Here is a 12,699-nt window from a genome sequence, read left to right as displayed (position 1 = left end):
TCATTTGGCTGCAGGCTTCTAGTTATGTCTGCAAAATACAGCAGGAAGGGACACAATAAGAATCTACAGTATAGAGAGGGAGCAACAGAATATAAACTGGTCTGGAACAACATATATGAAATAAGAGAATTAAACTCTTTCTTTTTTTTTTAAGGCCATTTTTCTACATTGTGGAAATGGAGGGGAGAAAGCCCTTTATGGAAATAAAAGGTACATAAAAACTTTGCATAACTAGTGTCTTAGCCCCATATTAAATGTTAAACGCTCTAGTCAATATCCACTGCTTCTCTCTACTCCATGCTTGTTCTCTTTCCTCACCACTGTTCATTTCAATGAGGCAAGCGGCTTTCTTCAGGTGATTCCCTCAGTGAATTGCACCTGTGATAATAGGACCTTGAGTCTGTGCCAGTGCCACTATTGCTCATTCATTCATTCATTATTACAGGCATGATGGAGAGGTGCATGATTCCAGGCTTACATACCAGTCCCTATTATACAATATTCTTTAGGGGAGAATGCATTAATGGCTGATAAAACATCCTGATGCGACACGGCTTCATATGTGACACTAATGATGATCCACAGTGATCATCCGAAAGGAGACCATATGGTCTATTATGTTTCTTAGTCACTTACATCATAATCCCAAACCTTTGCATTGCACAGGACACCATCATGCTCTTAACAAAAGTGTGACACCTACAGACTCCAGCTCCTCCTTTTTCCATTTTCCAGGGATTGGTGGAGCAGGGAATACCCTTTGATGAAGTTAAAAACACTGCACAGCTATATTAATCGGGATGGTTTTTCCTAGTAAACATTTGAAATTACCTGTATGGATTTTGAGACTACACTTCCCCCTGCTTATAGGTTGAAGAAAGTGCAGTCACTTTATGGAACTGGACCGTGGCAAGAAAAATAGGCCCCGTTATCAGTGATATGCAAAGAGCTGAGTTTATGTTCTTTGCCATAAACCAGCATTGACTTGTATTTACTGAAGAGTAAAATGCTGTTATCTCATTTTGAAATTTGCAGTAAGCTTTCATGAACGTTCACACCTGTGCAAGTTAGCAAATATTTGATGCTTTGTAACCAGAAAAAGATCCTTGCAATGAAAAGGATATTTCACTTGTGGTGTCAGCAATTTTTGGAGGGAGGCTGCAAATGATAAGGCCCCCAGACTTGCTGTAGGATCCAGTGTATTGTCCCCTGGACAGTGACAGAAATTAGGATATGGTGATCTGGTGTAGTGAGAGCAACATGTATATGCTCATCTCTACCTTGCTCAGCATGCTTAGTGGTGTTGACAGTGATATTCTGTGTTTACTCTGTATTACAAATGCTTAAGCTGGGAAGTGGAGGTAAAAGGTAATCAATGTTTAAGGATGTGCATATTGTCTTCTTATAGTGCACCATATTGCCTGCAGACTGATGTTTTGTGAAGTAAACAATCCTCCTGAGGAGATGATGCAGAGGCAAATTCTGGCTCCACTTTTTTAGCCGAGAGGTCCAGCAGCACCAACAGGGACGCACTCCTCCTGTCTGATGCCCAGCTTGGTCTTTGAGCAGGGCGACCAAGCCAGTCTCTGTCCCATGACTGGGCCTGAAGCCTGATTGAAAAGGGTCTACTAGATAATCTGATTCATCCAGGAAAACTTGGGAGTTGAGCAGCCACCACCCTCTCAATCACCTTGCCAAGAAAAGGGGGATTAGAGACTGGGCGGCAGAAGTTTAATATCTGCAGGATCTAGAAGGCTTCTTTACTAAAGGTCTTATCACAGCCTCCTTCAACAATGTTGGCATAGAACCTTCCCTTAGGGAGATGTTAAATATCAAATGTGCCAACCAGCCAGCCACTCCCAGTCTGGCAGATTTAATTAGCCAGGATGGGCAAGGGTCAAGAGAGCAGGTAGTGGCCCTCATTCCTCCCAGAATCGTGTCCACATCCTCAGGCTTTACAAGTTGACAACTATCCATAGAAAACTGACCAGAGGAGGCCTCGGGGACAGCTGGCAGAATTGTAATTAACTAGGAGTCCAAGTCAGTCCAAATGTGAGTAATTTTATTTGCAAAGTGCCTTGCAAACATGTCACAAGCAGCTACTGAGGGATCAGAGTCTAATATGGGGCCAAAGCCCAAAAGACCCCAAACCGCCCGGGAAAGCATTGCCAGACGGCACTGAGCAGACACGATGGAGGCAGAGAAGAAAGCTTTCTTTGCTGCCATCACTGCCACATGAAAGGCTCGAAAATTAGCTCTAGCCAGCATTCGGTCGAAAACAGACTAGTTTTTCTCCAATGACACTCTAGCCGTCGTCCCTGCCATTTCATTAGGCCCAAGGTTTGAGTAAACGAAGGTGAATTATGGGCCTTCCCTGGTGGGAGAAAGCACTTTGGGGTGATAGTATCCATTGCCCAGGACATCTCCATATTCTAGAGATTGACCAGGGCTTCACCAGCATCGCCAGCCATGCTGGGAACATCCCCCAGAGCATTCAGGAAAACATCAGGATCCATAAGTCTCTAGGGGCGGACTATCTTAACTGGCCCTTCACCCCTGCAGAGGAAACCGGGGGCACAAAGTCTAAACCTGATCAGGTGGTGATCTGTCCATGACAACAGTCACTAAGAACCCCTCCACCCTCAGATCACCATCTTCCTGTCCCGAACAAAACACAAGATCAAGCATGTGTCCTGTCACATGCATTGGTCCAGATGATATTAGAGACAGCTCCATAGTTGTCATGGCAGCAATGAAGTCCTGAGCTGGACCTATGAGTCTGACCTCGGCATGTATGTTGAAATAACCCGGAACAATCAGCCTAGGGAATCTCAACACCAACACCAGCTCCGGGAGGGAAGCTGTTGGGCAGCAGAGTGGACGGTACACCAACAGAGTCCCCACTCTGTCTTCCGGACCCAACGCCAGGCACACATACTCAAAACCAGAGGTGCTAGGGACAGGGGAGATGGATTCCCTGCAGACAATTGTTACCCCACCTCCTTGCCCCCTGGATCTAGGCTGCTGGAATACCACAAAGGCTGGTGGGCAGAGCTGGGAAAGTTCCACTCCGCTCTGGTCACTTAGCCAGGTTTTGGTAATACAGGCAAGGTCACTCATCCAGGTCAATGTCATGAACATTTATTGGTCACGGACCTTGCATTCATCAGATGAATGTCCTGTAGGTTGGGAGGCAGATTGGAAGGGACACAAGCCCGAAGATGTCTTAAGTCCCTTCCCCTGAAATGACCAATCTGCCTCGCACTGCTATTGCGTCCTCTGCCCACTATTACCTCAATGCCAGGCTCCCTACTACTCCCACCCCAACACAAGTTAAAAGGAGTCTGACACTGAAAAATCAAGTCAGTACAGGCGGTATGATTATTAATAAAATCCCAATAGTGGGAGTCTGGAGCATTATTTGACCAATCATGAGAAAGGAGTTAGTTGACAATTAGATTGGATACATTTTTGTCATCCCGAATTAGTTGGTCTTTCCTTGAATAAAGTTCTGAGGGATAAAGAACTCCTTCATGCGAGGGGATGACTGCATTACATTTAAAAATTCCTTATGAGATGCAACTTTTTGGATCAAATTAACTGAAGAGCCCACATGACCTATTTGCTTATCATTATTTAATATACACTTCCTAGAATCATCTAGCTCTTCCTCAAAACAAGTGATTGCCTCCATCGTTGGACTTAATCTACAGACATTAGAGGTAAGTGCTCTTGGGATAAGTGTTGGGAGATCTGCAGAAACAGGTATCTTCTCCAATGATCCAGTTTCTTCTTCTTCTAGATATCTCATATTGAGCCAGAAATTGGGCTTAGATGACACAAAATGTTCAGTATTATGAACTAGCTCATTTTTAGGGGAGTTTTGATCAATATTAGTTATTAATGGGTGAATTTCTGCACTAACCTGGTAAGTTGGAGGGCAATTCTGCGCCACAGAGAAAAGTTGCCCTGAAATCTCACCTCTCTTTGGACTGTTTCACCAATGATAGTGAGCTAATGGTTCTAGATCCAAACAACCGCCCATATTAGTTGTAGATCCAGATCCTTCTAGTCAGATGTATGCCAGCTGATCTATATCTTCCACACTTGTTGACTTACTGTTGAGGTTAGTAGAATCAGAAATCAATAGGTTAACATTCTCACTCTTAGAATTTGTAGACCCTTTTTGCTTGACCTGGATGTTTACTAAAAGGGTCTTAAGGCACTCAAGTCTATAATTTCATCTTGTGCTTGTTAAAGGTAAGATGTAAAAGGAGTTTGATAGTATTTTTTTCTTCAATGTCAAAAACTCTTTATTCATAATAAAGGATTGTCTTTGTACTTGTAGTGAGAAACTTTGAATACCCTCACATTCATATATATCTTGGACTTTATGATATGTAGAAAAGGATGTATTCCAAGTTCTCTCTTATCAGGCTGAATCAGTACGTTGGCACAATAAATAAATGTCAAATCTCTGTAGCAGCATTACAGCAATGTAATGAACATTGCTGTCATTCCTATTGTTTAGATGATTTCCTTTCTGTAGTTCACTGGCTTCCAACATTTTTAATTCATAGTCCTGTATTTCTACAGAAATTCACAGACTCATTTTCTGAACGTGCTTCCAAACAAATCTATTTAGGTAGGATATTAAAATGTTAATTTAAAACTGACCTGTGTGGCAAACTAGCAGTTCACTGGCATGCTTTTTTGCTTTCTCGGGCAATTGCTCGAGGGGATTTTCAGAAAGCAGCCACGTGTGTTCAGCGGTGCAAAGACATCTTGATGAGGGTGCCCAAAGAGGTTAGCAACCGTGAAATAGTCTTTGTAATGTGTTTTCATTGTCTGAACTCAACTCACGGTCCTGTCACACAAAAATCCACTGCTGGTTTCTTCACCAAGCATCCTAAACCTCAGCAGCCTAATTAGAAGGAGGGGGGAAGCCCTTTTGTTGTTGCATTGTTATATAATGGGGAGTCAGAAACCCTTGGTGATCTGATATAAATCATTCAGATCCCCAAATAGATCCTGATGTACCTTCCGCCCACCTCTCCTCTAGGCCACCAAAGAGCACACCACAATAAGCCTGTTAAGTCTTTGAAGGCACCACACGGGTTTATATTTGCTACAGCAGCCCAACATGACGATCCCTCTGGAATTCAGTGTTTGCTTTCCAGAGACTTCTTAATCTTCTCCCTTCTGCCATGGTCAACGTGCTAAACAAGAGACTCAACAGCAGGGATCAAGACTGTGCATTAAGAGATGGATCAGAGGTTCACCTTTTTGCCACCTCTTCTCAGCTTCCAGTGAATGGCATCTGTCTGCTCTCAAGGCACCCCACCATTTGCCAGCTTCTCAGTGCCACGATTCATAATAGCTTGGGGAGATGGGAAAATACATTTCTGTTGCATTTAAGTTTAATTGTAACCATCTCAGAGGCTCTGGGTACAATAAGGCAGGTTGAAGATCCCAGTAAATTTAAAAAGGCAGATTTCTAAACCATTCTGTCAGGCTTCACAAACGGAGGCAAGACAAAACACAATCCTTCACCATTCTCTCTCTTGTAAGTCAGTTACAGGGCTATCAAGTCACCCTTGACTGGGACCATGGAGGGAGCTGGGATGCTACTTCATCCAACCAGAATCTTCCATCAGTGCAAAAGAAGGAGAATAGAAGAGTTCCATTTAAACCAGGCCAAATGGAATGGTGGCCGGGAGTAAGAAAGAAGGACAGAAAGAAATGCAGACATTTCCAGCTAATCCACACTGTCCTCTTGTAAGGTAGATTAGAAATGACTGGCTTGGCCTTACTTCCTGACAACATCTTTACAGGCTAAAAACTCAGATATAGCAACAAATCAAAATAAGAAAGGCAGCTAAGTAGGACCCCATGCTCTTGGTGACGATGTCTCAGGAACGTGCAGAAGTCATTAGGTATATTGACTTTTAGGGCACAGCAAAAAAAGCTAGGCCATATTGTACCAAACCTAGGTCTTACTGCTAATAAGAGAATTCTTTGTGACCATTCAAACACACTTAAGAGGAGGACAGCTGCCCAACAAACCTCAGGAACCTGAAAAAAAGCTTGTAAACCAACATCACCTGGAATTGAGGCCAGCCGAGAACTGGACATGCAGAAAAGCCTATTGTACATCTAAGAATCATGGACTCACAGTGAAGGATTCTCCCCATCTCTCCTTGGGTCAAGGAATAAATATATACGGGCAGAAATGGCAGTCTAGTCCAGAGCATTACAAGGAGATGCTTCTCACAAAGCTAACAGTGCCAGGAGTGAGGGCTTTCCCTCCCCAACCTCAGGCATGTTACTACAGGCTACAGCAGATGTTAAGAGAACAATTTTATTTAGATCCCCCCCCAAAAAACAGAGAAAACTCAGAAAAACAGAAATGAACAAGCAAACTACACGTACCACACAGGAAAAGCAACCAACCCAGACTCCACATGATCTGTTCTCTCCCACCCTACCAGAGGTTCTTGGGCATATTCCTTGGATGTGGCAGAACAGGCACAAATTCATGGAAGACAAGGAAAAGGTCACAGCGACACAAGAAGCCCGGGACATGCAGACTGTCACTGTGACCTTTTCCTTGTCTTCCGCGAATCATCTTCGCTGTGCCCAACCCCTCTTCTCAATCCAAGAAGCTGTTAGTAGATCCCTGTCTGTTGAGTCTTCTGCTGCTCCTGAACAATCTTGCCAAAGCCACCTCTGCCCACATCATAGTCCGTCCGGTACTCATCTCGCACCTGCAAGGGGAGAACAAGGGGACAAAGATCTTGCAACAACTGAGAGACAAAGACTGATATTATGGGCATGCTGCAGTCAAGAGGGAATGGGATTTGTACATGCGTATATCTTAAGAAACCTCTGATCATCAGAGCAAAAGCAAGGGACCACCAGATGGATGATGACCTGGTATTATCAGGCTACTAGGTGGTTTTGCTTTATAACGCAACACAGCTTGGTCTCTCTGGAGATGGTCCCAGAGAGCACAAGGTTAATAATTTAGCCTGGAAGATGCAGGGAAGAACACTATGCCATTTCTCTTTTCTCATCTCAGTTGCAGCCTCCGATTCTGGTTTTAAGCCAATCTTTGACAGGATCCTCTCTGACAATGACAAAACTTCACTTTGCTCTTGCAAGGCCCCCAGCCAACCCCTGCCTGAGAACTTAGGGTGGAAAACCAAGGCAGAATACACATCCAGGTGAAATCGGATGAAATGCTAAAGTCCCAGAGCTGTCTTTAAAGCTTAATCCAGACCAATCAAAGCCAACTCAAGCAAAATTCTAGAACAGGTTTTGATAGAGAACAATGAGTCTAGCAGCAGCATCAACACTAACAAACTTGCGTGAAGGAAAAGCATACTTGACCAGACACAGATCTGATGAAGTCTGTTCCCAACAAATGTGTCAGTCTTTATGATGCTAGAAGAATGTTGATGGATATGACAAATAAATAAATAAAGCTTCTGGAAGACACTATGGCAACTCAAGTGCCTTTTATGCCTTTCCTGCCTGCACTCCTGGTTATCTGGAGCACAGGGGTCATCTCTGCCTTCCCATAAAGGGAGACTCAGATCTGCCGTTTGCTGCAACCCTCTATGAGGCATTGGTGTAAAGTTGCCCCTTAATTCCAGATCTGCCCTACCTGGCCACCTGTCCTTCCACGGCCATACTGCCGCCCTTCCTTAAACCCTACATCCCAGTCTGTTCGGATGACGCGGTCATCCAGACGAGTCCCACCGATGAACCGCATAGCATGCTCCGCCTCCGCTCTCGTGTAGTATCTGGAATGTTACTTTAAAGAAAACTCATGAGATTGTTTGATGGGATCATACTGGCTGGTCACAGGCTGATGAAGAGGCAACAAGAGAACTGACATCAAATAGCTCACACCCACCTCAAGTTCAGTCACTAGATAAACATTGCAATCTCAAGAATGGATTACTACGTGCTCTATGTGGGGCTACCCTTGGACCTGGTCCAGAAGCTGCAGCTACTGCAGAATGCAGTGGCTAGACTGCTGATGGGGGCAGATGGCCAAAAGCAGGTGACACCTCTGCTAAAACATCTGCGCTGGCTGTCCCTATGCTCCTGGGTCAAGTTCAAGGCTCTGGTGTTAATATGAAAGCCCTGAACAACTTGGGTCCAGGATACACCATCAGGACCACCTGAGCTTTTATATCTCAGCTCAATCAGAGATAATCTGGAGAAGTGCTGTCAGTTTCCCCCTGTGTTACGAAGACGCAAATGGCTTCAACTAGAAGTCAGGCATTTAATGTTGCTGGTTGCAAGCTCTGGAACACTCTTCTAGCAGAGATCTGGCAGGCATCCTCACTATTGAGTTTTGGCATCTCTTGAAGACCTGTCCATGCTGACACGCCTAGGCAGTCCGTCATTTTAATGATTGTACTGAATTATTTTTAGTCTGTTTTATGTTTTATTGTATTTGTATATATTGTTATATTCTGGACAAGAGGAGAAACCAACTGGTTCCCAATTGGAAAGGGTGTGAGACAAGGGTGTATTTTATCACCCTACTTGTTTAATCTATAGGCAGAACATATACGGAAAGTGGGATTACACCAAGATGAAGGTGTGGAAACTGGAGGGAGAAATATCAATAATTTAAGATATGCAGACGATACCATACTCTTAGCAGAAACCAGTAATGATTTGAAACAAGTGCTGATGAAAGTTAAAGAGGAAAGCACAAAAGCAGGACTACAGCTGAACGTCTAGAAGACTAAAGTAATGACAACAGAAGATTTATGTAACTTTAAAGTTGACAACGAGAACATTGAACTTGTCAAGGATTATCAATACCTCGGCACAGTCATTAACCAAAATGGAGACAATAGTGAAGAAATCAGAAGAAGGCTAGGACTGGGATGGGCAGCTATGAGAGAACTAGAAAAGGTCCTCAAATGCAAAGATGTATCACTGAACACTAAAGTCAGGATCATTCAGACCATGGCATTCCTGATCTCTATGTATGGATGTGAAAGTTCGACAGTGAAAAAACCAGGTAAGAGAAAAATCAACACATTTGAAATGTGGTGTTGGAGGAGAGCTTTGCGCATACCATGGACTGCAAAAAACAGACAAATAATTGAGTGTTAGAACAAATTAAACCAGAACTATCACTAGAAGCTAAAATGATGAAACTGAGGTTATCATACTTTAGATACATAATGAGAAGACACAATTCACTAGAAAAGACAATAATGCTGGGAAAAACAAAAAGATGAAATGGACTGCCTTCAAGTTGATTCCGACTTTTCATGGCAAGCAGTATTCAAAGGTGGTTTACCACTGCTTTCCTCTCAGGCTGAGAGGCAGCGACTGGCCTAAGGTCACCCAGTGAGCTTCATGGCCATGTGGGGATTCAATCCCTGGTCTCCCAGGTTGTAGTTCTACACTTTAACCACTATGCCACACTGGCTCAAAAAGAGGAAGATCAAACAAGAGATGGATTGATTCCATAAAGGAAGTCACAGAGCTGAACTTACAAAATCTGAACAGGGTGGTTCACGACAGATGCGATTGGAGGTTGCCGATTCATAGGATCACCCTCAGTCATGATCAACTTGAAGGCACGTAACAACATCATCATATATTGCTGTACACTGCCCTGATATTTTATACCTGTTGGCGGTATATAAATATTTTTACAAATAATGTAAATAATGCTACCTACGGAACAGTAGTAAGATTGTATGTTTCAAGACACATCTTTTCACCCACTCAACAGGAAATTACCAGCAGGCTTCACATTTGACCATAACTCAATGGCAGAGCAGCACATGGTCTACAAGCAGAAGATTGTAGGTTCAAACTCCAGTTGAAAGGAGCAGATAAGTGTGATGTTAAAGTCTTCTGCCAGTAAGCTTGGGAGAGCCATTGCCAGTCAGAGAAGACAATATTGGACTACATGAGCCAATGGCCCAAGCCAAAAGCAGCTTCATGTATTTATATAAGCCACTCAGTTTCCAGAAATGAGGAATACAACTGCAATAAATAAATAGATGTAAGTGTAACAAGAGGCAAACTAGACAATTATATGGTAGATTTTCCTTCACCCTGACATGCTAGTCATATATATGGAAAGAATTCTATAAAGATGGTAAGTATTCGTAACATTCAGTACCACCCCCTACTCCCTCACCCGAAATCAGGAGTGTTTTTTTTAAAAAAATACTTAAAGGGTTTTCACAATCAAGCACTATATAAATTTTGTTAAATGAAATAAAAAGTACAGTCCAACAATAAATACATCACATGAGGCTGCCAGTTACATACTTTGGTTGTCAGCAAAGCCACAGATCAAACTATAGGCTGCAAATGCAAACACAAGCCAAGGATACTCCACGAAGCAGAAGCCACAGGGAGTTTTCTTCACTTTGTCCAGCCCCATGACTATGCGCTTGACATCCCCACACTTAGAGAAGAGCTCGTAGATTTGCTCCTCTGTGGTGTAGAAGGAGAGGTTTCCCACATAAAGCGTGCAGGAGTTCCTCAGGGCTTTTTCCTTAAGGTCATAGCTTCCCTGGAAAAGGGACAGAAAAAGGGGGCATGGAGTCAGGGTCACCTTTCTATCTACATATTCCTGTTTACATTATTTAGCACCAACAGCTTTTAAGAGCTGTGCAAAATGAACAACTAACACAGCCCCAAATCCTAAAAGATTTAACAGAGAAGAGAAAGATGGAAGAAGATATCTAGGTTTCACACCTGTTTTATTTATACAATACCTAGTATTATACAATAATTATATTATTTTATATATATAAATAATATATATCTATACATACACTCAAGCACACAAATCTTGCTAGAGCCATCAACAAGACTCCTGTTGCAGCATTTCGCCAGCCTTTTACTTTACACAGCCTAATAGCGAGTGCTGTGTCTAAGTCACCTATCAGCAATCCTGAGTCTCATCCTTGTCACTCCAAACACTGTATCACCTGTGCGAACCTCATGGTGACAGCTAATTTCAAAACTAGGACTTTCAAAAGCACTAGGCAGAACATATGACATCAAACAGAAAATCACCTGAACGTCCTGCAATATAATTTATGTCAGTGAATGCAAAAAAACAGGATGTCATATCCAATATGGAGGAAAAACTACACATCCAGCAGCATTGACTAAGGGTGAACTTCTGGATATACTCCCCGGAGACATTGGCACCACAGGGCCTTAACCTGAAGGACAACACAAAGATCACTTAGCTTCTCCAAAGGAAGCCCCTCTGAGCTCCCCCATCCTCAACGCTCTGTAACTGCCACCTTAGCATTTGGATGTTAGCAGCAGATGAAGGTAGAAGCCTAAATGTTTTGCTAGTAAAATAAATCTGTTTTGTTAATCACAATGACGTGTGTGTATCACAATATGCGCACACACACATCATTGTGATTAACAGAAGTTTTTATTCTACCAAAGCAATAAAAGCCTTCCGCCTTCATCAGCTGCTAACATGCAAATGCTGTTACCAAGGTGTCAGTTATAGAGCTTTGAGGATGGAATGCTCAGAGGGGCTTCCTTTGCACAAGCAAAGTAATGCTGGTACTGTCCTCCAGGTTGAGGCCAGGTGGTGCCAATGTGTCCAGAGAATATATCCAAAAGTTCTCCCTCTCAGTCAGTGCTGCTGGATCTGTTGGCATCTCTAATATAGAAAAGTCCAACAGGCTGGGGCCCCCAGTGTTGAAATGTTTTGCAACTGGTTGCTCCACTTTTTTAGTCAAGATTGCTGATTTGTGGTTTCTGAAGCATGTGCGAAGGTCACTTGCAGCTATTCCTAACTATTGGATATTACATCCTGGTCTTTTGTATTCGATGGCCTAAATTATATTGCAGGACCTGCAGGTGATGCTCTGTTGGATGTAATACGTACTGCCCGTCCTAGTGCTTGTGAAAGTAGCTGTCTCCCTGAGGTACACGCAGGTGATACAGCCTTTGGAGCGAGAAGGATGAGACCCGGGATTCCTGATAGGCGGCTCCAGCACAGCTCGCACTGCGTAAATTAGGAGGCTATATATAACTGAATGGCACGAAGCTTTGTTTCCCATAAATGGGGACAGGGGGCCTCTGGGCATGATCAGAGAGCCTCTCCCTGCAAGGACCACTCTGGGTTTATTGAAAGGACCCGAAGAAGAAGGAGCGCCTCTGAACCTACTCACGACCATTCGTCATCATTCCCACCACCCACGTACCATGAAGTGCCGGTGCCGATACTTGCTGATCTCGCAGTACGAGTCAGTGTTGAGCCCGCTCAGGGTGGCTTTCGGAATCCCCGACATCTTCGGCAGACTGATGACGTCTCTACGCCTTTACCACCCGTCAGACGTACTCCGACAGAGCCAATTGGCTCTATCACCTGTCACTCGTGGCAAGACCGTCCCCCTTGCACAGGCAGAAACGCGGCGGCCTCGTTGAAGTCTCTTGTAAACGTCACGCCCAAGAACAATCAATCATCGGGCGGTCTGCGGCAGAGGGGGCGGGCAGCCTTGCCGTGGAGAATGCTGGGGATTGTAGTTTTCCCCCTAACTGGTCCTCTACAGCTCTCGTCTGATCCTCCAATCACGTCGCCTGAAACGAATACGAATGCCCACTTTACGCCGCGCGGCGAAAGCGGGGTGTAATTTGGGCGGGAAAGTTTGGTGCCGAGAAGAC

General features: G+C 43.8%; 1 protein-coding gene across 1 annotated transcript; it reads right to left on the bottom strand.

Moving 5' to 3' along the window:
• Window positions 1-6,347: 6,347 nt before the first annotated feature.
• Window positions 6,348-12,431, bottom strand: LOC133371325 (nuclear cap-binding protein subunit 2-like). Its single transcript, XM_061598627.1, has 4 exons — window positions 12,240-12,431; window positions 10,389-10,570; window positions 7,670-7,808; window positions 6,348-6,767 (listed from the first exon to the last, which is right to left on the bottom strand). Exons 1-4 carry the CDS (start codon window positions 12,324-12,326, stop codon window positions 6,669-6,671), a joined length of 507 nt encoding a protein of 168 aa, XP_061454611.1. The 5' UTR covers window positions 12,327-12,431; the 3' UTR covers window positions 6,348-6,668.
• Window positions 12,432-12,699: the final 268 nt, after the last annotated feature.

This window comes from Rhineura floridana, chromosome 16, assembly GCF_030035675.1.
Source record: "Rhineura floridana isolate rRhiFlo1 chromosome 16, rRhiFlo1.hap2, whole genome shotgun sequence".
NCBI lineage: Eukaryota > Metazoa > Chordata > Lepidosauria > Squamata > Rhineuridae > Rhineura > Rhineura floridana.
The sequence above is the reverse complement of the archived record's forward strand: the minus strand, read 5'-3'. Positions and strand labels throughout refer to the sequence as shown.